At 37.3% G+C, this 27,405-nt stretch overlaps 2 protein-coding genes across 2 annotated transcripts in view; one reads left to right on the forward strand and one right to left on the reverse strand.

The window, feature by feature from the left end:
* The window catches only part of LOC131354002 (coiled-coil domain-containing protein 148-like), a 96,998-nt gene extending 79,439 nt beyond the window's left edge, over window positions 1-17,559 (forward strand). Inside the window, exons 11-15 of the mRNA XM_058391204.1 lie at window positions 4,679-4,819; window positions 11,799-11,917; window positions 13,706-13,823; window positions 14,172-14,309; window positions 16,741-17,559. Of these exons, the coding sequence (XP_058247187.1) occupies window positions 4,679-4,819; window positions 11,799-11,917; window positions 13,706-13,823; window positions 14,172-14,309; window positions 16,741-16,887 (663 nt within the window). The 3' untranslated portion in view covers window positions 16,888-17,559. The remainder of the gene's footprint in view (window positions 1-4,678; window positions 4,820-11,798; window positions 11,918-13,705; window positions 13,824-14,171; window positions 14,310-16,740) is intronic.
* An 848-nt stretch (window positions 17,560-18,407) lies between these two features.
* On the reverse strand, window positions 18,408-25,719 carry upp2 (uridine phosphorylase 2). The gene is made up of 8 exons (XM_058391113.1): window positions 25,617-25,719; window positions 25,479-25,530; window positions 23,041-23,155; window positions 22,554-22,712; window positions 21,724-21,838; window positions 21,343-21,552; window positions 20,410-20,556; window positions 18,408-19,895 (listed from the first exon to the last, which is right to left on the reverse strand). Exons 2-8 carry the CDS (start codon window positions 25,517-25,519, stop codon window positions 19,756-19,758), a joined length of 927 nt encoding a protein of 308 aa, XP_058247096.1. The 5' UTR covers window positions 25,520-25,530; window positions 25,617-25,719; the 3' UTR covers window positions 18,408-19,755.
* Window positions 25,720-27,405: the final 1,686 nt, after the last annotated feature.

Consider the following 27,405-nt stretch of genomic DNA (forward strand, 5'->3'; position numbering starts at 1 on the left):
GTCTGTCCTCCCATCCGTCCATCCATCTATCTATCTATCTATCTATCTATCTATCTATCTATCTATCTATCTATCTATCTATCTATCTATCTATCTATCTATCTATCTATCTGTCTGTCCTCCCATCTATCTATCTATCTATCTATCTATCTATCTATCTATCTATCTATCTATCTATCTATCTATCTATCTGTCTGTCCTCCCATCTATCTATCTATCTGTCTGTCCTCCCATCTATCTATCTATCTATCTATCTATCTATCTATCTATCTATCTACCTGTCTGTCCTCCCACCTATCTATCTATCTATCTATCTATCTATCTATCTATCTATCTATCTATCTATCTATCTATCTATCTATCTATCTATCTATCTGTCTGTCCTCCCATCTATCTATCTATCTATCTATCTATCTATCTATCTATCTATCTATCTATCTATCTATCTATCTATCTATCTATCTATCTACCTGTCTGTCCTCCCATCTATCTATCTATCTATCTATCTATCTATCTATCTATCTATCTATCTATCTATCTATCTATCTATCTATCTATCTATCTATCTATCTACCTGTCTGTCCTCCCATCTATCTATCTATCTATCTATCTATCTATCTATCTATCTATCTATCTATCTATCTATCTATGTCTGTCCTCCCATCTATCTATCTATCTATCTATCTATCTATCTATCTATCTATCTATCTATCTATCTATCTATCTACCTGTCTATCTACCTGTCTGTCCTCCCATCTATCTATCTATCTATCTATCTATCTATCTATCTATCTATCTATCTATCTATCTATCTATCTATCTATCTATCTATCTATCTATCTATCTATCTATCTACCTGTCTGTCCTCCCATCTATCTATCTATCTATCTATCTATCTATCTATCTATCTATCTATCTATCTATCTATCTATCTATCTGTCTATCTATCTATCTATCTATCTATCTACCTGTCTGTCCTCCCATCTATCTATCTATCTATCTATCTATCTATCTATCTATCTATCTATCTATCTATCTATCTATCTATCTATCTATCTATCTATCTACCTGTCTGTCCTCCCATCTATCTATCTATCTATCTATCTATCTATCTATCTATCTATCTATCTATCTATCTATCTATCTATCTATCTATCTATCTACCTGTCTGTCCTCCCATCTATCTATCTATCTATCTATCTATCTATCTATCTATCTATCTATCTATCTATCTATCTATCTATCTATCTATCTATCTATCTATCTATCTATCTACCTGTCTGTCCTCCCATCTATCTATCTATCTATCTATCTATCTATCTATCTATCTATCTATCTATCTATCTATCTATCTATCTATCTATCTATCTACCTGTCTGTCCTCCCATCTATCTATCTATCTATCTATCTATCTATCTATCTATCTATCTATCTATCTATCTATCTATCTACCTGTCTGTCCTCCCATCTATCTATCTATCTATCTATCTATCTATCTATCTATCTATCTATCTATCTATCTATCTATCTATCTATCTATCTATCTATCTGTCTGTCCTCCCATCTATCTATCTATCTATCTATCTATCTATCTATCTATCTATCTATCTATCTATCTATCTATCTATCTATCTATCTATCTACCTGTCTGTCCTCCCATCTATCTATCTATCTATCTATCTATCTATCTATCTATCTATCTATCTATCTATCTATCTATCTATCTATCTACCTGTCTGTCCTCCCATCTATCTATCTATCTATCTATCTATCTATCTATCTATCTATCTATCTATCTATCTATCTATCTATCTACCTGTCTATCTACCTGTCTGTCCTCCCATCTATCTATCTATCTATCTATCTATCTATCTATCTATCTATCTATCTATCTATCTATCTATCTATCTATCTATCTATCTACCTGTCTGTCCTCCCATCTATCTATCTATCTATCTATCTATCTATCTATCTATCTATCTATCTATCTATCTATCTATCTATCTACCTGTCTGTCCTCCCATCTATCTATCTATCTATCTATCTATCTATCTATCTATCTATCTATCTATCTATCTATCTATCTATCTATCTGTCTATCTATCTATCTATCTATCTACCTGTCTGTCATCCCATCTATCTATCTATCTATCTATCTATCTATCTATCTATCTATCTATCTATCTATCTATCTATCTATCTATCTATCTATCTATCTACCTGTCTGTCCTCCCATCTATCTATCTATCTATCTATCTATCTATCTATCTATCTATCTATCTATCTATCTATCTACCTGTCTGTCCTCCCATCTATCTATCTATCTATCTATCTATCTATCTATCTATCTATCTATCTATCTATCTATCTATCTACCTGTCTGTCCTCCCATCTATCTATCTATCTATCTATCTATCTATCTATCTATCTATCTATCTATCTATCTATCTATCTACCTGTCTGTCCTCCCATCTATCTATCTATCTATCTATCTATCTATCTATCTATCTATCTATCTATCTATCTATCTATCTATCTATCTACCTATCTATCTATCTATCTATCTATCTATCTATCTATCTATCTATCTATCTATCTATCTATCTATCTATCTATCTATCTATCTATCTATCTATCTATCTATCTATCTATCTATCTACCTGTCTGTCCTCCCATCTATCTATCTATCTATCTATCTATCTATCTATCTATCTATCTATCTATCTATCTATCTATCTATCTATCTATCTATCTATCTACCTGTCTGTCCTCCCATCTATCTATCTATCTATCTATCTATCTATCTATCTATCTATCTATCTATCTATCTATCTATCTATCTATCTATCTATCTATCTATCTATCTATCAGCTAGTGATAAACATTTAAAGATAAAGAATTGGCACATGAAATGCATTCTTTTTAAAATAATATCTTTGGTATACAGCATTTCTTTATTTAATGCATAAACATGTCTTTACTATAAAAATAAAAAAATAAAAGTCTTTACTTTGTCATTTATGAAGGATGAAAACTTTATGCTTTCATAAAGTCAGAGATCTGCAGCTAAAAACTGATTTTCTGTAGAGTGAAACATCGGACTTTGCTTAATACAAAGATTATTATTCATTTTAAAATAAATAAAAAAACACTGACTTACAATCTGAGTTTATAATAGAATGTTCCTTCTGACTTGTACACTCCTACTGCAGATTTATTTTATAATAATACACCTTTCTCAAACCAATCTTTTGCTTTTTTGCTCATTAATACATCCACAAATATAACATCCACATGGACACATAAAATAAAATAAAATATTCAAATTTTTAAAACAAAGGTAATAAATGCCCAGTATCTTTAATATTTAATATTCAAGCTTCTGCACTAGTTCTAGGTTCCTATTTAAATCCAAATACACTGCCAGTCATTTTTTTAATAACCTTTTCTTAAACATTTTTGGTTTTACTTCAAACATGTTCAGATTGAATGTGGAAACATTTCTCTATCTGTTATAGTGTCAGAAGTTGCCCGCTGTTCCTGCGACGTGTCAGTCGTGTGTTAGCACCTGATAATCTTTTTAATGTGTTAATCACTTAGGGAAATGGAAATATTTCTCTGGCTAAAAGAGACATTGTTAATCTCACTGCAGTGTGGCTTCTGTCTTTGTGCTTCCCCGGGCAGGATGTGTAATAAAGACAGGTGAAATTCCTGCCTTGCCACACAGTCCATTTAAACACAGAGACACGGATAATAGAAAAGCGTAATGTGAATTAACACGTGTGAACGTTGCCACTGAGCCGCTCTGTTACTGTGAAGCCCCTGACCTGTTAAACACAATCCACTTTAGACAGAAAAGAGGTGTTGATTCCAGCTGCATAACCCCAGGGATGAGGATGCACCAGCTACAGAGGTGCTAATGTGTGTGTGTGTCTGTGTGTGTGTGTGTGTGAGTGGGAGTGTGTGGGGATTTACTAAACTCTGCTGATGGAAATCAGTTTGTAAGTTTTAAAAATCACCGCTTCAGTGCTTCTCGCGTTACCAGGAGACAGCTGCTAAAACCCACCTGCCATTCACTCTGTGTGTGTTTGTGTGTGTGCGTGTGTGTGTGTGTGTGTGTGTTTGTGTGTGTGTGTTTTACTTACTGTGTATTAATTTGGAGATTTTGTGTGTGTGTACTTTACACATGTACTTTATTTAATTCATATAAAAGTGGACTGTGTGGTTTATTAAATGTGAATAAAAAAGAGAGACTGTGTGTGTGTGTGTGTGCACGTGTGTGTATTTTATTTATCTGGTACAAAATTAGAGAGAGAGAGAGAGAGAGAGAGAGAGAGAGAGAGGCAGGAGAAACTTTATTCACCCTCAGCCAATTAAAAATAGTTATTCATTTCTAGAGATTTTCCTCTCTGACCTGTCCTCTCTTTTTCGGACACAAAGATCTGTATTAGCCTCCTTCATGTGAGAGACCTCGGTGATGATACAGTACTTCAGTGAGAGCATGGACATGGTCTGGTGTTGTCAGAAACGTACAGTGATGATGAGCTAGAGGAGAAATGATACACACAATGGACTCATACAAGATGGACCAGGAAGGTAGATGACTTAAGGAAAATGATACTGTACAGTAACTAATGGTAAATGGGTATTGTGTGTGTGTGTGTGTGTGTGTATTCAGCTGCAGCTATGGCATGAGCAACAGGAAGAGGTGGCTCGGATGGAAGCGGCTGTAGCGGCACGCTGGCAGGAGGAGGAGAAGGAAAGACAGAAAGAGGAGCTGGAGAGAGAGCATGCCAAGAGAAGCAGACAGAAACAACAAGTACAGACACACACACACACACACACATCTCCTCTTTTATACACAGAAAATGAAATACATATACACACACACAGTAAAACACCAGGGTTCTTTTATAAAAGGCTCTTAAGGGATCGCTGAAGAGTTTTGCATGCCTCCATTTAATTTGCAGAACTCGTCCGATCTCTCCTGTGGTTTCTCAATTATTAATATTTTAACTCCATTTCATATTACAGCTTTAAATCTCCTAATGTGGTAGTTTAGACCCGTGGTTATTTTCTTCAAGGGCACTTTGCCAAGCACTGATGATAATAATAAGAATTCTTCAAGACGGTGTTTATTATGAGAAATAGCCAGATTCGTGTGAGGTAATTTTTATCTGATTTGTTTCTGCTTCATGTCTGTGGCTTACAGTAACGCAGGGAGAAATGTTAGCAAGTGTAAGATATATATATATATTTCCGTTTAGACTTTAGGGCGTATATTGAAACTTAAACTTAAACTTTTTTAAATTAATCATTACCAAAATATATTAGATTGGCTTCAAATATATATGAAAATGTCAGGTAGAAAAGAGTATTACATTCTTTATTATATTTGGCACACATATGAGTGTGTTTGCTGAGACATTTATGTCTGCAGTGAATTGGAGATAATATAAACAAAGGCATTTTGGGTAATAATGTACGTTATTTCAGTTGCTACAGTCTAGACTGAGGTCTGTTTTGAAGCAGTGAGCTTTTATATAATACGCAATATTGCCAAAAGTTTTGGGACGTCTGCCTTTACATGCACATGAATTTAACATGGGGTTTGCCCACCCTTTGCAGCTATAACAGCTTCAACTCTTCTGGGAAGGCTTTCCACAAGGTTTAGGAGTGTACCTATGGGAATTTTTGACCGTTCCTCTAGACGTGCATTTGTGAGGTCAGGTACTGATGTTGGACGAGAAGGTCTGTCTCGCTCTAATTCATCCCAAAGGTGTTCTATCAAATTGAGGTCAGGACTCCACACCAAACTCACTCAGCCATGTCTTTATGGACCTTGCTTTGTGCTCTAGTGTGCAGTCATGTTGGAACAGGAAGGGGTCATCCCCAAACTGTTCCCACAAAGTTGGGAGCATGAAATTGTCCAAAATGTCCTGGTATGAAGCTGAAGCATTAAGAGTTTCTTTCACTGGAACTAAGGGGCCGAGCCCAACCCCTGAAAAACAACACCTGAATTCAATGATTTGGAGGGTGTCCCAAAATTTTTGGCAAGATAGTGTATTTTATTTATATGATTACATTGTTTATGCAAATTCTTTAGTGCTAGTATTAACTGGACAAGTTTACTCCTCCTGTCACAGCTTCCTGTCAAGGTTGTCTACTGAATCTTGAGCTGTTTGACCAGATGATTCATCAACATATTCAGTTCTTACCTGTTATGCATCATAGCACAGTACACATCACTAAACGGTGGTATATGTAGGTGATGTTTTTGTGTGTATACTGAAAATGAATCAGACCAGAGCAAAACCAGCATCATAATCCAACCAGGATTTACATTTGGCAGACTCTCTTATCCAGAGCGATGTACAAAAGTGCTTTGAAGTCTCTATCAGTGAATACATTAACACTGATTCAGTAGGTCACAGACTTAGTATACCATTGGTCTGAAAACTGTGTTTGGAGGAACATATCTGTTTTGGGAGGATTTTTTAAACAACATACAACAAAACAAACAGGGAAAAAAATAAATTCAAGTGTTTCAGCAAGAGGTCAGCTGTGTGAAGACGGCCAGTGGCTCGGCTTTTCAGACATCTAGGGGAAGTTCACTCCACCACCTCGGTACCAGAACAAAGAAGAGTCTAGATGTATATCTACCTCATACCCTGAGAGATGGTGGGACCAGTTGAGTAGATTAAACTACACCGATCAGGCATAACATTATGCCTAATATTATGTTGGTCACCCTTTTGCTGCACTGTGTATTCTGACACCTTTCTAGCAGAACCAGCATTAGCTTCTTTAGCAATGTGAGTAAAAGTAGCTCGTCTGTTGGATCGGATCCCTGACTCTGTGACCGGTTCACCACTGTTCCTTTCTTGGACCACTTTTGATAGAACCTGACCACTGCCGACCGGGAACACCCCACAAGAGCTGCAGTTTTGGAGACGCTCTGATCCAGTCGTCTAGCCAACACAATTTGGCCCTTCGTCAAACTCGCTCAAATCCTTACGCTTGTCCATTTTTCCTGCTTCTAACATCAACTTTGAGGGCAAAATGTTCACTTGCTGCCTAATATATCCCACCCACTATTCCTGCTAGTGTTGCCATGTGAGGGATTTTTAAATATTTAGGAGTCAACATTTTCTTATTTGTTAAATCACATCGTAAAAGTTAACTGTAGCTCTGAGTTATGTAGTGATTGATTTGAGCTAACTGGATTAGTCTTCTCGTTTCTATACAAAGTTTTATTTCTGTTATAAAAACGATTGTTTTGCCGAGGATCAATTTTGTCAAACTTTTCGATCCATGTGAAAATTGGTCAGGAAGTGTAAACTCCAACTGGACACGCCTAAGTAGAGAAAAGGATATTTTAGTTTGAGGTTAAGAAATTCTTAGACCCAAAATACGGTAACCTCATAATCAGCAATGTCAGTTTTTACTGGTTCCCATTATCTCTTATCGCATACCAACATGGAGAGTAGATGAAAGACATTGTAATATACTGTGCATGCACACGATTTCACCATTACTGAACACCAAAGCATTTTGATTGCTAGAGAGACCCATCCCAACCCATCTGGCTGGGAAAGTAGAAGCATTCATTATTGAAATCTATTGTGATAGTGGGTATGTTTGATTTGGCACATTCCTCATTTTATTTTTATTTGCAGTTCAGATCGGTGTTTGGAGTTCCATGGCAACTGTGCTTGCCTGCTTAGCCAATGAGTGAGATGTGTGTTGTGTAAATAAAAGGCTAGAGATAGTGTGTGTGTGTGTGTGTGTGTGTATGTGTGTGTTTATCAGGGCTTTTTGGAGGCATCTTTTCCTAAGATCAGCAAACTCATTTTAAATATTTGCGTAAAATAATTGCATTGGAATCTAAGGTTATTACTTTGTGTGTGTGTATACATATGTGTAATAGTTAGTTACAATGATAATTCCATATAAACTTTACAGACAGAGGACACAAAGTTCGGACACATAGAGAGAACGATGGCAGAAAACATACATACATTGCCAGACTTCCTGAAGTGAGCATTTAAGTAACATCTCTGTAGAAACAAACCAAAAGAAAAACTATTTGAGACACTTGTCCCTGATGTAACGTTTGAATTCATTTGTTTACGATAGTAACTATAAATACACTATTCAGGCATAACATTATGACCACCCCCCTTATATTATGTTGGTCCCCCTCCTTTTGCTGCCAAAACATCTTTGACCCATCGAGGAATGGACTCCACTAGATCCCTGAAGGTGTGCTGTGGTATCTGGCACCAAGATGTTAGCAGCAGATCCTTTAAGTCCTGTAAGTTGCAACTCACAGGACTCAACAGGTACTTACAGAACTTAAAGGACATTTTTGATAGATACTGACCACTGCAGACTGGGAACACCCCACAAGAGCTGCAGTTTTGGAGATGCTCTGATCCAGTGGTCTAGCCGTCACAATTTGGCCCTTGTCAAACTCGCTCAAATCCTTACGCTTGTCCATTTTTCCTGCTTCTAACACATCAACTTTGAGGACAAAATGTTCACTCGCTGCCTAATATATCCCACCCACTAACAGGAGCCATGATGAGGAGATCATCAGTCGTATTCACTTCACCTCTCACTGTTCATAATGTTATGCCTGATTGGTGTACATCCTATAAATATTCAACCACTTGTTTGTGAGACGTCACACTAAGAAGAATCTCATATATCTCATACCACCACTTGTGTTATGAAAGGACTGCTCAAATATTGTTAATCCACTCTTTACCCGGTGCTTTGGAGATGTGTATGTGTAATTACCTCAGACAATATTATTGACAATATTATTATCTCTGGTGGGATAAAACAACAGAAATCCTGTTTACTCCACACTTGGGTATAATGAATGTCTAATGGTAGCTAAATAACTCTGTCAATAAATGTTGTCCAATAATAAAAGTACTTAACTAGATAACCTCAATTTAAAGCTACATTTATTGCACTCTAACTATAAAAGAATGGCACAGACACAAGACACGCTCGATTACCAAACAATTTTTGCATGTACTTTTTCAAGAATTGGAACAACAAATATAGACTGTTAGCAAGTTTATATAACTCTTCTGGTATTGTATTACCAGACATTCTCTGGAAAAGAAGAGTCTCTGAAAGGATGAATTTTCAAAATCAAACTCTATTGGTCACATACACAATAATACACAATATGACATAGAATTGATAAGAATAAAAAAGAAAGAAAAAACATACTCAGAAAAGAACTTCAATAACATTACAATAAAAACCAAATGAACTCTACAGGTGGAAAAAGGAAGAAAGTGTATGAAAAAATCTGAACATCTACACCGATCAGGCATAACATTATGATAACCTAATATTGTTTTGGTCCCCCTTTTGCTGCCAAAACCGCCCTGACCCGTCCACTAGATCCCTGAAGGTGTGCTGTGGTATCTGGCACCAAGACGTTAGCAGCAGATCCTTTAAGATCCCTTAAGTCCTCCATGGGCCCCACCTCCAACTTACATGACTTAACAGATACCTACAGGACTTAAAGGACTTACAGGACTTAAAGGCTGCTTTTGATAGATACTGACCATTGTAGACACCCCACAAGAGCTGCAGTTTTGGAGATGCTCTGATCCAGAGGTCTAGCCGTCACAATTTGGCCCTTCATCAAACTCGCTCAAATCCTTACACTTGTCCATTTTTCCTGCTTCTAACACATCAACTTTGAGGACAAAATGTTGACTTGCTGCCTAATATCTCCCACCCACTAACAGGAGGCATGATGAGGATCATCAGTCTTATTCACTTCACCTGTCACTGCTCATAATGTTATGCCTGATCGGAGTATATATGAATGCAGTCATAGAAAAGTATTTCTATTGTGAGTAAAGTGCAGATTGTAGTGCAATGTTTATTGTGTAAAAAAAGTCCAATAGGTATTGCGCTGTTTGAGAGCCCAGATGGAAAGAAGCTCCTTCACATTGTCTCCACATTAGCCTTCACCCAGTGGAAACACTTCCCTGACCACAACAGAGAGGAGAGTCTATTGTTCGGATGGCTGAGGTCTTTCACTATCTTCCTGGCCTTGGTCCAGCACTGCTTGCTGTAGATAGAGTGCATGTCAAGAAGCTCAGTGCGGATGCTGTGCTCAGCTGATTGCACCACTCTCTAGAGAGCTCGCCTATCCTGCTTGGTGCTGTTCCCAGACCAGGCCTGTGATGCTTCCCATCAGGATGCTCTCAATGGTACAGGTGTCATTTGGCGAAATAAGTTTTCTTGTTCACTTTACAGTGTGGAAGTCTATGTCACTGGTTATGAAATATGCTACAGATGTTGTGTCCAGAGATCTGAAAATTACTGGAGCATTCCTGTCCAGAAGTCAATGCTGATATAAGAGAAATATCTTCCAGCTATGTTTTGACTGATGATTAAAAACGTCGCATGTTTGCAGGAGCGTAACAAACTCTTTGCTCATTATCAATATTGTTTTACTATTGAGACATTGATTGTGTGAGGAAAGCTCCGAGCCACTTCCAGCCTCATTAACTTGATTAATGTGTAACATTTTGAGTGTGTGTGTGTGTGTGATGGTGTCTTTTAACCTCCCATATTTGTGTTGGAGACTGTGACGTTGTAATCTCACTAACCTCACTTTCTTCCTCCCCATTTTGCTTAATGAAGTCACTTCTTCTGGGCTTGACACTGATTTATGATGTTGTTTGGGCTGTAATGGATTATTACACACATACACACCTATACATATATAGATAGATACAGTATATATATATATATATATATATATATATATATATATATATATATATATATACCGATCCCACAGAAGAGCTACTGTAGCACAAAAACTAAAAAAAAAAAAGGTCAGAGTGCCTATGCTGACCCCTGTACATCTCTGAAAGCACCTACATTGACTACTAAAGCATTAGAACTGGACCATTGCAATGAAAGAGATGAAAGAAGGTGGCCTGATTTGAGGAATCATGTGTTCTTTTACACCACCTGGATGGCGCTGGTGAGTGTGTGCCATTTACCTGGGGAGGAGATGGATGTGCAGGGTGCACTATACGAAGAAGACGAACTGGAAGAAGCAATGTTCTGTTGGAAAACCTTCAGTCCTGGCATACATGCCTTCCTACAGATTATTTCAGGCCAAGTGCACCCCTTCATAGCAATGTCCTCTTTCAGCAGGATAATGCTCCCTTACACACAAAAATTGTTTGAGGAACATGACAAAGAGTTCAAGGTATTCCAAATTCCAGCTTCCATATTCCCCAGCTCTCAATCCGATCAAGCATCTGTATGATGTGCTGGACAAACAAGTCCAATCCATGGAGGCCACATCTCACAACTTACAGGATTTAAAGGCTCTGTAGCACCAAGATCTATGTCTTAGTGTCAGATTCCATGGCACACCTTCAGAGCTCTTGTAGAGTCCATGCTTCGATGGTTCAGAGATGTTTCGGCTGCACAAAATATTAGGCCGATGGTTTTAACGTTCATGTCTTATTATCACCTGTGTGTTCTTCTCTCACACACACATAATACATTATAATTCATTTGCAAACCCCATTGTCTTTCATCTGTAACAATCAATAAGAGTGGTGCAAAGATATCAGAGTGTGTCGTTGCCTCCTTTTCCTCCAGGCAAGCTTGTTTAATTAGATACATGGAAGTTAATTAGTTTAGCCACTAGATCAAAAATTTTGGAAATGAGTTTGAGTGAAAGTGGTGCGTGAGAGTGAACACATGCTTGAGCGCCGTGTGTGTTCCAGGTGCAAGAGTTTCACGAGAAGCAGCGGAGGAGGAGAGCCGAGTGGAGGTGCTGGGAAGAGAAGAGACTGGCTCAGCTCAGGAGAGAGATGGACGAACAGGCGAGGAGAGATAAAGAAAGGTAGGGGAGATAAAGAAAAGTAAGAGGTCTTACTACGGTGTGCTCTGCTCACGGGATGCGAGTACAAGGATAAGACGGACAGATCGACTAAGTCATAAGAGCTTGAGACCAGATTGCCATCACAGATCAGAGCACCAATTGAGGCGATATGTTTTGGAAGAATGGTGCAGAATCTCCCCCAAGCTGGTTTGTAGTTCCTGATCTCCTTAGTAACACACTTTACTGCATGTTGGATGGATGTCTGGGAAATCAGGACAGCCCAAAATTATGCTCAATCAGGTTTTGGACAAAATGAAGTGTTATTAGTAAACACAGTGCCGAAAGCTGCAAGTAGAATGAAGGAGTCTCAGTTAACAGCCATGGAGTTTCCCAGTCTTTAGAAAAGAGGAGTTAAAATGATGAGCTGTGTTTTTTATAAGAGAGAGAGAAAAAGAGAAGGGATGCTTGTGAAGGAACAACTGTTTAGAAGCAGGAAAAATGGGCAAGCGTAAGGATTTGAGTGAGTTTGATGAAATCGTGATGGCTAGACGACTGGATCAGAGCATTTCCAAAACTGCAGCTCTTGTGAGGTACTCCCGGTCTGCAGTGTCCTTTAAAAGTATCCTTTAAGTCCTGTAAGTATCTAGTGGAATCTCAACAGGTCAGGGCCGTAAAATGGGGACCAACACAAGATTAGGCAGGTGGTCATAATGTTATGCCTGGTCTGTGTATGTGTTAGTCTTTACTTAGGACTCTTTCCAGCCTGTAAAGAACATATTCTGATCAGTCTCATAGCAAAATGCGTATAAGCTTACACTGGCACCATTACTCCAGCATCGGAACAGAGAAGACAACAGATGACAACATGTTAAAAATGTTTATGTAATAATAAACATACAACAGAACAGAAGAGTGTGAACTGAGTCAGCGATTATTTTGCCTACTGACATTAGCATGAGCAGAGACCAGTTAACTGAAGGGACGGCGATGAGGCTCGTGCTGAAATGCCGCGAGTGGATGAGGTGATGAGACACACAGTGATGTGGGTGTTGTCGATAATGAAAGTGAGATCTCATTTTCCAGCACAAACATATCATTCTTTATGTAGATTAAGTTATAAATGTTACAGGAAAGGTTATTAATGGCTGTTTGGCGTTTAAGGTCAAAAATAAAGAGAACCTTTAGACTATTTAGCCATTATTATCTGTAAGTATGGACTTCCTTTGGGTTCTGTGTTATGTTTTACTGTTTGTTCTTAATAAAGTACGTAAAAGAATATATAAAATTAATGGCCCTGAAAATAAAACAAATGCCTGAGTGTGACTTTAATGCTTATAGTTGGGAGTGTGAGCCTTTATACTACTAGCTGTCTGATGACCAGTGAACCTGTGTGTGTGGGTGTGTGTGTGTGTGGGTGTGGGTGGGTGTGTGTGTGTGTGTGCATCCCAGTGCCTTAGAGACTCTTTTAATGCTTTTTTTTCCTCTTTAAGCTGAGATCCAGAGCAGGCAGAGGTGAGTAGGATGAGTGATGGACAGAGAAAGATAGAGAGAGGTGAGAGGATAGAGGGATGGGGGGGCAAGGACAAGTGATAAAAGAAAAGAGAGAGGCATGACACAGAGAGTGACGAAAGAAACACAGAGAGAGAAGACAGGAGAGGAAATTAACACAGGGAGGAATTAGAAGAGAGCAAGGAGGGGGAGAGAAAGAGAGAGAGAGAGGCACGTTAGTACTGCACAAGAATATGTGTAGAATAAAACGCTTCTAATTGTATGTGTACCCTGAAAGTGTGTGTGTGTGTGTGTGTGTAGAGTGCAGTTCAGAGAGAAGTTGCTGCAGCATCGACAGCAGGAGCAACAAACTAAAGAAAGACTCAAAAAAAGAGAGGATGAGGAGCGAGAGGAGAGACTTCAGACACTACGCAATCAGGTACACACACATATCACACACACACATCACACACACACACACACACCCTGTTTCTGCATGATACATTGCTGCACACAAAACTTAAACAGCGGATGAAGGATTTTGTAGCATTACTGCCCCCATGTGGTGCATTATAGGACACACACACACACACACACACACACACACACACACACTCACACACACACTGCACCTTAATGCCTTCAGATAGGGTGAGGGTGAGGTGTAGGATGAGGGCACAGTTCAGAAAAACCTCTCCAAAACAAACAAAGGAAAAAGATCCAGTAGTGCATTATTTTACTTAGTTTTAGTTTTAGTTTATTTTATTTATTATTTATTTCTTTACAGGTTGCCATTGTGGCAGAGGCAGACCCAGAGAGGATGATGGGACAGACTGAAGCGTGGAGAACCCACATACAGCCTGACAAAGAAGAGTTCATGCTGCAGAGACCCCTCTATAACGTACACACCTATACAGACACACAGGTACCACACACACACACACACACACACAAAACACCCATATACCATTGCTGACTGTAGAATATCATTTTCTTTTCCAAATGATGCTGGTACAGGTCATGTACCTTCTTGACTTAATGTAAAAAGGGATTATAATCCAGAATCCTCCAAAAATTCCAGGCCAGTGCTGGGCACATGCTCATGTGTTGGACTGAACACTGGGCAGTGCAAACATACACTGAAGCCAACACTAATATCCTGATGTTTGATACACAGCATAAAGGCTTAAAAAATCTTTTTTAATCCTGCACCCTTACCACCTGGTCTTTTCATTCTGCTTAAATTTCTTTTAGCTTCCAAGGTGCTGAAGGAATAAATTACACCAGTGATGTGCATACCTTTAATTAGATTAGATTAGATTAGATTAGATTAGATTAGATTAGATTAGATTAGATTAGATTAGATTAGATTAGATTAGATTAGATTAGATTAGATTAGATTAGATTCAACTTTATTATCGTTGTGTAAAGTACACGTACAAAGCCAATGAAATGTACAGGGATGCAGTAGTTATTATAAATAGGATAAACACCGATCAGGCTTAAAATTATGACCACCTGCCTAATATTGTGTTGGTCCTCCACCTTTTGCTACCAAAACAGCCCTGACCTGTCGAGGCATGGACTCCTCTAGATCCATGAAGGTGTGCTGTGGTATCTGGCACCAAGATGTTAGCAGCAGATCCTTTAAGTCCTGTAAGTTGCAACTCACAGGACTCAACAGATACTTACAGAACTTAAAGGACATTTTTGATAGATACTGACCACTGCAGACCGGGAACACCCCACAAGAGCTGCAGTTTTGGAGATGCTCTGGTCTAGCCATCACAATTTGTCCATTTTCCCTGCTTCTAACGCATCAACTTTGAGGACAAAATGTTGACTTGCTGCCTAATATATCCCACCCACTAACAGGTGCTATGATGAGGAGATCATCAGTCTTATTCACTTCACCTGTCACTGCTCATAATGTTATGCCTGATCGGTGTGTATGGTCTGTATATTTATGAAAAGTTGTACAGTGGTAGACATGTTACATATATACAGCTATAATAATAATAATAATAATAATAATAATAAATCCACGAATCATGTTTTTGAAAAAAACGAAGTTGGCTGTATTTTGGACACTGCTGGCTCTCGACTCTGTTTGTCTATGGTTGTTTTGATGACTTCGTACTGGAATATTCACACAGAGCAATGGGCCAAGGCCGTACAGTGATTCAGCATTTCTCAGTGCTGATAAACGGAGTTAAAATAGCACGGCACTGCCAGTGTTTCATAATGAGGAGACCATGTTCTCAGAATCCAGCTCAATTATAGAGATAAGTCACTCATTTAAAATTCCAGTTCAAAGGGCACTTATCTGTATATTTTTCTTTACCGGTTTGAGAATCAGGGTTCATGTCATCATGTCTGGGTAAGGATTTGGCTTGGAAATAACTTTTATTGACATGTTTTGTGATGTTAACCTGGTTTTCAATCCTGAACTGGTGATAATTTGGGGTTAAGACTTAAATGCGAATGAAGGAAAAGACCATTTTTGAACTTTTGTAATTGCTTTCTATACAGAAAAAAAAAAAAAATTCGATCTCCAATCCATTCATTTCACTCGGCTATTCATTTTAAATCCCAATAAATAATACAAAGCCAATTTTAAATAGTGTATTTTATTTATTTCAAGTTGATCCTAAATGAGAGGCTTGAGGAGCCTGAGGCGTTCCTTCCTGCCACGGGATAAAAGCCGCCATTTCCTGCGTATTGTTCCTTCGTCTAGATTTAATCACATTTTTATTCCTGACAGATATTTTTGGCGGCATCGTCTACATCATTTTTTTCAAGTACACTGAACACGATTAAAAATAATTGGAGCTGTTTACTTGAAGTAAACAAAGTTACTCTGCTTCATATTATAATTAAACTAATATAACTAAAAATCCATTAGTAAATAAAAACCTTTTGCATGTAGACAAATTTGTGCAAGCGCTTGAAATTAAAAATGAATTAAATAAAAAACAAAAAAACATTGTTTAAGTTTAAGCTTATAGAAAAGTAACAGAAATAACTTTATTTGTCACATATACATTACAGCACTGTGAAATTCTTTATTCGTATATCCCATCCTTGGAGGTTGGGGTCAGAAAGCAGGGTCAGTTATGATACAGCGCCCCTGGAGCAGAGAGGGTTAAGGGCCTTGCTCAAGGGCCCAACAGTGGTAGCTTGGTGGTTCTGGGGCTTGAACCCCTGACCCAGAGCCTTAACCACTTGAGCTACCGGATGTTAATAAGAAGTTAAATGATTGGTAGGAGACAAAACACTCAGGAATGTGCTCTTGTAGGAAAATAATCAACTACAATGTGGTAACAGTAACCTCGAGTGTCTCATCTGTGTTACAGATCGTAGCTGACCCGAGGGTACGTATCGAGCAGGCTCTCCGGACGGCAGGTCTCCATCACACACACTACGCACGAGCGCTGCTTTCAGAAATCCCACCACCAAAACCACCACGACGGGACACAGAATCCACCGCCTTCAAATCCTAACCTTACACTCTTCACATCACTCACACACACTGGTAACGTTTCACCTTACATGGAAAAAACACACACACACACACTGCAGAGCAACATGATTTCTATTACAGTTTACTAAAAACCTGATAATTAAAAATAAGACTCTAATCAGTAAGAATAATCATTATTATACTCTACTGCATAATAATACTGGAAATTAAAAGCTTTAAAAAAAACCTGTAATGTTCTGTTTAAATGTGAATCTGAGATGAAATCCAGGCACCATTATTGTTTCTGAAGAGCTCTGCTGCTTCACTCCTGCTGAGTTCATTACTATGTCTCTGAGTTACGGGTCTGAAAATGGGAAAAGGTGTGTTCAATCTCAGAGCTAGTCAGACTGCAGGGGTTTCACTGTATATTACTGTATATATTACTGTATATATCTAATCAGTTCTTCTTCTTCTTTGACCGACTGATTCTGAAGGGACCTTACACACGCCAGTCATGTTCCATTTCTATTCAGTTCATTTCATTTCAGTGGACGTTGTCCGTTGTTCACGCTGGATGTGACGATTCAAGTCGAAGCTTCACCCCAGATACACGACGACAGAGTGATGTAAAAGTAAAACCAGACCGTCTGTCAACAGGCGACAGGGCGATGCCACGTCCAGTGTGAACAACCTGGTTGTTGTTTATGATAACAGGAACTATTCAAATAAAATTTGTCTTGCGTCTAACACAAGGCTGTTTTTGCTCATTTGTTATATAGTTATGGCAAAATTGCAAGGAATTAGTTTGCTAGATTACATCATATTTTTCTATCAGAAATAGCCTTTATTTGTCACATATACATTACAGCACACTGAAATTCTGAAATTCTTCGCATATCCCATCCTTGGAGGTTGGGGTCAGAGTGCAGGTCAGCCATGATACAGCGCCCCTGGAACAGAGAGGGTTAAGGGCTATCTACCTGTCTGTCTGTCTATCTTTGCCACCTGTAATGGCAATGATAGTTGGGCTATACCAACTTGTGCAACAGAGGGGGGCTTTTTTAGGATTTATTATGACAAACTCACAATGTATTCGGAACGCTAATGTTACAAATAAATTTTTTCTACATAAGTTTTTATTGATCATAAATATTGGGCCGGTTGTAATTGGTAGTTCTGATTACTGGGAATTATCTCACCCTCACCAAAGCTTCTCATCTGCACTTATACAAATATACATTTATCCCTAATGATCATGTCAGAGGTGAGGGTGGTGGGAAAAACCGCCTGAGACGATATGAGGAAGAAACCTGGAGAGGAACCAGACTGAAAAGGAAGCCTCATCTTCATCTGAGTGACACCGGAGAGAGTGAGTCCCTTCTGTTTATTATATGCTGTGTTGACCTTTGCTTCACATCCCACTCCTACATCCTTATTATTGAATGAACCACAGGTTTGAGTCAATTTACTCTTGAGATGCTTTGCAATGTTATTGAGGTCACTTTGATCTGTAAATATCCAGTAATATATCATGAGTTTTTCCAAAGAAGCACAAATACATATTTTTCAATAGTGAGTTTATTCACAAAAAGCAGTAAGAAATAATATATTACACACATTTGATTCTGTGTTTTTCAAAGAAAAACCTGTTCGAAATTCAAGAGCATTAAAAGTCAAAGTCAACTACTGTGTTAAAGTACAATACAAATATAGCATTTAATATATCTACAACATATGTACAGAAGTCAAAGCACAGCGCTGGCACGTGCTTCTTATAAATATTATATACAGACATTTACTTAGCTGTTGGTTACTTTTTTGTCTTTAGGTCAGTGTCCATGTCGTTCTGCGTGAAACATGTTCAGTCTGCAACATGGCAAAAAGCCGTATCCTTGAGTTTTAAAAGTGTATTCAGTGTTTTTCAACCCACCTGATCTCTATCTCCTGCATATGCAGCATGTGTGTGAATACAGCAGAGGACATGTCTTTCTCTACAGCTCTACACTGTTATGCCAAATGTGTATTTTTGTGTAACACTTTTATTTTGTAATAATTGACTTTTTTTTGTAAATTAGGCTGTAAAACTTTTAAGATGGTTCATTAAGTCTTTTTGGGATGAGGCTGATGGAAACTGAAAAGATTAATCTGTGGTTATTATTTTAATGATCTTTTTTTTTTTTTTTTTTAATTTTGCTTTGATTCAGAATTATATGATTATTTAGTCCTAAAACCTAAATTGTCAAAAGATGACTATCCTGAAGATATCATTATTGTTTATTTGTTTGCTTGGTTTTTTTTTTTTGGCTTGTTTGTCTCTGTCAGTTTATTTATTTATTTATTTATTTATTCATTCAATTATTTATTTATTTATTTATTTTTTAAAATTCATTCATTCATTCATTCAATTATTTATTTATTTATTTATTTATTTATTTATTTATTTATTTATCTATCCATTTATTTATTTATTTATTCATTCATTCATTCATTCATTCATTTATTCATTTATTGGTTTTCATTTATTTATTTATTTATTTATTTATTCATTCATTCATTCATTCATTCATTCATTCATTCATTCATTTATTCATTTTTTTATCTGTCTTCCTTTTTGTTTATCAGAACAGCTTTAATATGATTCTCTCTCATGTCCTATTTTTTTGTATGACGGCCGTTACAGTTAATCAGCATTTTATGCTCGTACACTGTCTGTAAATGTTTATAAGCTGCCCTTAGTGAGCATTTGACTAAGCAGCTTTACTGTTCTTTTCACATGTGGAAGTTATCGTCCCCGATTATCTGACACACACTGATGCAAAGGCTGTGGATAGAGATGCGGGTCGTAAAATACCACAATACCTTTAAAAAACCTGGAATTAAAAGATCAGACCCATCAAGATGAATGCGTTTAGATGAGTGCCAAATGTTTCTTGATGAAATGAGCCACCAGGTACTGAGGTCTCTGCTGGTATTCCACCAGCACATCGTGGGGCGTGGAGATCTGATCTCCCTCCAGCCGGTTCAGCAGAGTCACACAGATCACTGCGGCTGCACAAACACATCCAGTGAACACACTGTGAACATCCTGAGAGCATAATTATTATTTTTTTTAAAAGCCAATTAAGGTATCATTGAAAGCGGATTTATTCGAGGCTGCAGGCTGTGACTTGTAAAGGATTCATCTATTTAAGATCTAAGAGCAGCTTTTCTTATATTTGGGGCCAGTGTGCTGAGCATGTGGCTGTTATTTAAATCCTTAAATTGCCCTGAAATGCTGTGATTAAAGGCTTCCCAAAAGCTCGGTTTGCCAAAATGTCATGCGCGTCTCATTCACAGTAGTACCAGTGAATTAATAAATGGGTTCGAGAGCATTTAGACGTTACTTGAACATTAGATTACAATTCTAAGGTATAACTGTAGTTTTGACAGATCAAAGTTAGACATGTGTAACCGTTTGGGGAAAACATCCCACAAGATAGTGATTGCTAGTAATTATGAGGTTGAATGGTTTGTGGGAACTAGCAGAGGATTAGAAAGCGAACAGTGTTCAGTATCCTTCTACCTTTGAGGTTGCAGATGCGGCACATGGCGGCGAAGACACTGGACTCCATTTCAATGTTCCTGATGCCGGCCTCATGAGCCTTCCTCAGATACTCCAGCTTCTCCTCGGTGGAGAATGAGCACAGGGCACCGTCCAGTCTGCCCTGGCCTGCAGTGGAACAAGAGATGACTAAGAAATGCCATAAAATGGGGGCATTGTATAAATCAAGCATGTGCTGAGTGACGCATTGTAGCTTTCACAAATGGAGAATATTCATTTTGATATATGGCAGATATCCTTATCTAGATCAACTTGCCTCTTTTTTTTAAGCAACTGAGGGTTAAGGGCCTTGCTCAGGGGCCCAGCAGTGGCATCATTAACCCTTAAGCAACCATGTGACTTTATCTGTGTAAATATTAACCTAAAGTTCCGTCTTCACTCTTCAATTAGAGTGCAAAAGTTTGCATTTCTCTTGTTTTTGGGGTGAAACAATAAAAGGCACCTCTATTTTGCCTCTATTTTAGACAGAACATGATCAGAAAATCTAAATAAAGACATGAATGTTTGGCCATGAGCCCCTTGGTCTGTTAAATTAGGCAGTGGATTATATGAATGTTAGGACAGATACTGTATCTTCAAAAGAGCAGGCAGCTGCTTAAGGGATATTTAGAATGAATTTAGTTATAAAGGTAAAGAGTTGGCACACAAGTCAATCAACTAACGAAAGTAAATATGGTCTCTCTGCATTATCTCTTCACTTTGTCTAAGGGGTGTACAAACTTTTGCACTCGAGTGCAAAATATATATATATATATATATATATATATATATATATATATCAAATGTCGTGATATATATATATATATATATATATATATATATATATATATATATATATAGTTCTGTTTTATAGCAGTGATCTAAAGCTGAAATATTTCAGTCGAATTGGTTTACCTTCGTAGAAGTCGTGTGTGCACATGGTGTTGCCGACGATGGTGGGGAGGTTGAGCAGCTCAGTGGAACACTGCAGGAGCTCTTCAGCCAAGTCTTTGTCCAGCTCAGTGCTCCTGGTGATCACTTTACCCAGAACCACCTGCTCAAACTGCGGCCTGAAGAAAGAGTCCATTGCTTTATCAGTGATCACCACCGTGCCTGGAGGAAGACCTGAACACACACACATAGATACACACACACACAATTAAAATAATAACAGTGATTCACATACAGGTCATCTGCTTCAGATCTTTAAACGCAGATGTTCTCACACAGTTTAAATATGGCTAATATGATTATGTACATATATATAACACAAGATAAATGAAATCTTATATGTACCGATGCCTCCTGAGGTGCCGATGCGGAACAGCATGACATCACGGCAGTGGGCGTGGTACAAGAGCTTGATGAGTTCATGCAGCATTATGGAGATAGACGGCACACCCATACCATGCTGCAGAGAGATAAGATGGACCACCTGTCAATCATTCTCCCTGCTGATGACGATGAAAATCCTTATCTTAATTTTATGACAAATTTAGCTTTAGCTTAAAATGCATTAGTTAAATTATTTGATGTAAAAGTTTTTGACGCATCTGTTTACGGAAATGAATATGACAGCGTTCTTCAGTCTGATTGGTCAGAAGGTGTGGATTCATGGAATAGCTCCAGCTCCACACGTGTATAATGTATTATTGTTTCTATAGCAACGACTATTTCACAGAGGCTTTTATTGTGGACATGACGCATAAAAGGGATAATAATGTGTGTAGTTGTTGATCTGGTGCCGTTTACTTGAGGAGATGTGTATTTAACATATGGAAGGAGTCTCCAGTGTCAGCACTTTGTAACAGCTTTGTAACACACAAACTACTACAACATAAGGGACATCAGGAAGTAATTTGTTGCTCGGATGTTCCCCTAACATGAGCTAAAAATGAATATAAAAAACGAAATGCTATGAATTAGTAACTAATATGTTGTATTCTGGAAATTGGTGTGTTAAATGAGAAACAGAACACTTCAGGACATGCAGTTATTGTCAAATAATCCTTTCAGTAACTTGCTCCACCCATTCTTTCTTCTTTTAAGCAACAAATTGAACCTGCTGCTCTACTAATACTACTACACACACGTTTTGTTGTTGCACAGGTGGAAAATAAACTCACACTGATGGAAAGCACAGGTCCCACTTTGTACATAGCGTAGCGGTCAGTCCCTTCACAGATATCTCTGATATCATCTGCGTTCCCCGGGAGCTCCAGCTGCTGATGGATGAACTGAGCGAAAGATCTCATTCTGTTGGCACTGCCTCCCACACACACAAACTACACACCAACAAGACACAAATACACGCACAGACACACGTTAACCTTTAGAGCAGATAGCACTGGTGTGAGAAAGATGGTACTGCTCAAATACTGGTCCTGCAAATATGTCTTTAACATTAAGACAGAATGTGAAAGGTTTGAAGTGAGTGCAAATATCACAAACAGGAGGATAGTCAAACGTTCTGTAGACAGTATCTGACCCTCAAAACTGCAGAAGCTTCCAACATTCTCATTTTTTAGTGTTTAGACTCCACTGTTCTCTCCTCTGAGAGGGATGGATGTGTTTGTTTTATATTATGGATGTGTTTCTTTGATTTCTACACACCTTGATGTCTCCGAACATGGCAGGCAGGTTGTGGGTCTTGGTGCCCAGGTTAAAATGGTAGAGGATGTCTTCCTCCATGTGGTCCAGGTGAGGGTTTTTAACATACTGCTCCTGTCTGAGGGAAACAGCACAGATATAAATCCTCAAATGATATAAAATAGCATTCTACTCATTTTCCAAATATTTACCTTTAAAATGGCCTTACTCTATTAAAAGATTAAGTTTTTCTAATTATAATAATTATATAATTGTAATTTCTAATAAAGTATCTATCTATCTATCTATCTATCTATCTATCTATCTATCTATCTATCTATCTATCTATCTATCTATCTGTCTGTCTGTCTGTCTGTCTGTCTGTCTGTCTGCCTATCTATCTATCTATCTATCTATCTATCTATCTATCTATCTATCTATCTATCTATCTATCTATCTATCTATCTATCTATCTATCTATCTGTCTGTCTGTCTGTCTGTCTGTCTGTCTGTCTGTCTGTCTGTCTATCTATCTATCTATCTATCTATCTATCTATCTATCTATCTATCTATCTATCTATCTATCTATCTACCTGTCTGTCTATCTATCTATCTATCTATCTATCTATCTATCTATCTATCTATCTATCTATCTATCTATCTATCTATCTATCTACCTACCTACCTGTCTGTCTGTCTGTCTGTCTGTCTGTCTGTCTATCTATCTATCTATCTATCTATCTATCTATCTATCTATCTATCTATCTATCTATCTATCTATCTATCTATCTGTCTGTCTGTCTGTCTGTCTGTCTATCTATCTGTCTGTCTGTCTGTCTGTCTGTCTATCTATCTATCTATCTACCTGTCTATCTATCTATCTATCTATCTATCTATCTATCTATCTATCTATCTATCTATCTATCTATCTATCTGTCTGTCTGTTTGTCTGTCTGTCTGTCTGTCTATCTATCTATCTATCTATCTATCTATCTATCTATCTATCTATCTATCTATCTATCTATCTACCTGTCTGTCTATCTATCTATCTATCTATCTATCTATCTATCTATCTATCTATCTATCTATCTATCTATCTATCTATCTATCTATCTATCTACCTATCTATCTATCTATCTATCTATCTATCTATCTATCTATCTATCTACCTGTCTGTCTGTCTATCTATCTATCTATCTATCTATCTATCTATCTATCTATCTATCTATCTATCTATCTATCTACCTGTCTGTCTATCTATCTATCTATCTATCTATCTATCTATCTATCTATCTATCTATCTATCTATCTATCTATCTATCTATCTATCTATCTACCTGTCTGTCTATCTATCTATCTATCTATCTATCTATCTATCTATCTATCTATCTATCTATCTATCTATCTATCTATCTATCTATCTATCTATCTACCTGTCTGTCTATCTATCTATCTATCTATCTATCTATCTATCTATCTATCTATCTATCTATCTATCTATCTATCTATCTGTCTGTCTGTCTGTCTGTCTGTCTGTCTGTCTGTCTGTCTGTCTGTCTATCTATCTATCTGTCTGTCTGTCTGTCTGTCTGTCTGTCTGTCTGTCTGTCTGTCTATCTATCTATCTATCTGTCTGTCTGTCTGTCTGTCTGTCTGTCTGTCTGTCTGTCTGTCTGTCTGTCTGTCTATCTATCTATCTATCTATCTATCTATCTATCTATCTATCTATCTACCTGTCTATCTATCTATCTATCTATCTATCTATCTATCTATCTATCTATCTATCTATCTATCTATCTATCTATCTATCTACCTGTCTGTCTATCTATCTATCTATCTATCTATCTATCTATCTATCTATCTATCTATCTATCTATCTATCTATCTATCTACCTGTCTGTCTATCTATCTATCTATCTATCTATCTATCTATCTATCTATCTATCTATCTATCTATCTATCTATCTATCTATCTGTCTGTCTGTCTGTCTGTCTGTCTGTCTGTCTATCTATCTATCTATCTATCTATCTATCTATCTATCTATCTACCTGTCTATCTATCTATCTATCTATCTATCTATCTATCTATCTATCTATCTATCTATCTATCTATCTATCTATCTATCTATCTATCTATCTATCTACCTGTCTGTCTATCTATCTATCTATCTATCTATCTATCTATCTATCTATCTATCTATCTATCTATCTATCTATCTATCTATCTACCTGTCTGTCTATCTATCTATCTATCTATCTATCTATCTATCTATCTATCTATCTATCTATCTATCTATCTGTTTATCTACAGTATATTTCTGTATTCATGTAGTGTGAGGAATGTGCTGCTTGTCCTTTTCCCTCAGTCTTGTTTTGGAGTTATATCAATATAAAATATGGAATTTCAAAAGTAATAAAGCTCATCGATCGTTACTATTAAGAAAAGAAAGTATTTTTCTTACTCTGTATAATCACTGTGTAAAATTGGAGCCATAACTGCCATTATACTTCGCTCTGAAAGAGAGAGATGTGATCGTTTACATTGCAACAAATCACCTCTAATCATACAACAGAATAACAGACATTAATACTATACTTGCCTTTGAATCTCTCTGTAGAAAAGTTCCTTAAATTCCAGCCAGACTTGCTATAATGCTATAATCGTTGGTGTTTTTTTTTTTTTTTTTTTTTAATCCAGAAGTTATTTTCGAAGGCAGGAGCTGATATAGCTTTGATTCTCAACCACTTGATGATGCTGATTGGTTGTGGAGGGAGGTGTAGTGTCTGTTTTCCCATCAGCTGACTACCTACCTACCACCCATCTGGTTACTGATCTCAGGTCCAGTCCACTTTCCCTGACATAATAAAACAAACCTGAAACACAAACAGAATCAGAAACAGGGGCGTGTACAACAAGACCACTTTGACCTCTTTGTTTTTTTTTTGATAGCGTGCGTTATCTGACGGAAATGTCATAACAAAATCATAAAAATGGGATGGGTTGTTGTGCTCCAGGATGTCCTGTACAGCCCGGAAGTGTCATCATCAACAAAAACAACAAGATTTTTATCATGCTTTTAGTTACACTGTTACTTGGACATTTGGTATGCGGTATATTCAGTCTGATCTTGATCTTAAATGCCTTATATTTAACACTGTTATCAGAGTAAATCACAAGCAAGCGCAAATCATGCTATCATTTGTTTTTAAGTAGCTGCTCAGGATTCAGTAATAACAGGCTCTACGGATTTGTCACATTTACTCGAACCTGGCTTCGGGATGTACAGTGAGGTTTTTTTTTTTACCGGTAATAAGTCATGAATTATCATCTAAAAGATTCCACAGAGGTGAAAGGACTTCTTTTCTAACATCCGTCCAAACTCCTGCAGCTGTAAGACATTAGCTTTAATTATCATACTCCGTCCAGATGATAAATGATCCTCCGAGCTGTTTGGACTGCGAGTGAAAATCCGATATTCTATTAAATCTCCATTATTCTAATTAAAAGGCCATTAGTGGGAAATTACGAAGTGATGTGAAGGGACTTTATGAATGTAAATTTATTTGTTTTGGAATCCTCCTTACATATAAATTGGCAGATGATGATTTCAGATATTATTATATTATCCCGAAGGCAAGTTTCATCTCAGTGATATGAATGAAGCGTCATTCATTTATTCCTTATTGGACTACATCTAGGTTTGTTAAAAAATTGGTGGCTGTGCTGAAATACCAAGACAATTACAGAAGTTAATTAGGGATTTAAGGTGGATGGAGATGAGAGTTCTCTCTAAAGACCAGTAGCAATACTGTGCATGTAATAATACCACTTATAACACTGTAATGTCATGCAAAAGGATTCAATTACTGTTGTTCATTTGGGCAAAGGCATACAGTACTGTTAACAACATAATAACAAAGCAATCGCCGAATTATATCAGTGTATAAACATTCACTCAACCCCCCCAGTCTCTCTTTAGTTGAAGTTAGCAAGACATATCTGGTTAAAATCCAGAACAAGACCAGTACCTGTACCGATAAATGGATTGTTTCATTTGTATGCCATCTTGCAATAGATGAGCATTGAACATAATTAAACATAAATAAACTCCATTATTCCTTTGCCCGTTAATAATAATGTATTAAAATTATTAAAATGTAAGACATTTCCTCTTAAAAGGTGTTCTAGTTTATATTTCTCAGGTGTTGTACAAGAAGAAAATCTTCTCTTTGTCTCTATGGCCTTAAGGTTAGCTTTGGTGTGTGTTCACCCAAGTAAAGCAACAACCGAAGGCTTTTTCACCAAGCTAAATTATTCTTCATGCTAAAATACAGTAAAGCTCTTATCCTGGTGTGCTGCAGTATGAAGACAATGAGCTGGTGTAATAG

The sequence above is a fragment of the Hemibagrus wyckioides genome, linkage group LG06 (genome assembly GCF_019097595.1).
Source record: "Hemibagrus wyckioides isolate EC202008001 linkage group LG06, SWU_Hwy_1.0, whole genome shotgun sequence".
NCBI lineage: Eukaryota > Metazoa > Chordata > Actinopteri > Siluriformes > Bagridae > Hemibagrus > Hemibagrus wyckioides.

Bases quoted from the DNA above. Each gene is read 5' to 3' on its own strand.
- upp2 (XM_058391113.1), bottom strand. From the start codon at position 25,519: ATGGCAGTTATGGCTCCAATTTTACACAGTGATTATACAGA. The intron at 22,713-23,040 runs GTGTGTAGAAAT...GTTGGTGTGTAG, and splicing joins CCATGTTCGGAGACATCAAG to TTTGTGTGTGTGGGAGGCAG. The intron at 20,557-21,342 runs GTAAACCAATTC...GTTCCACTGCAG, and splicing joins CACACACGACTTCTACGAAG to GCCAGGGCAGACTGGACGGT.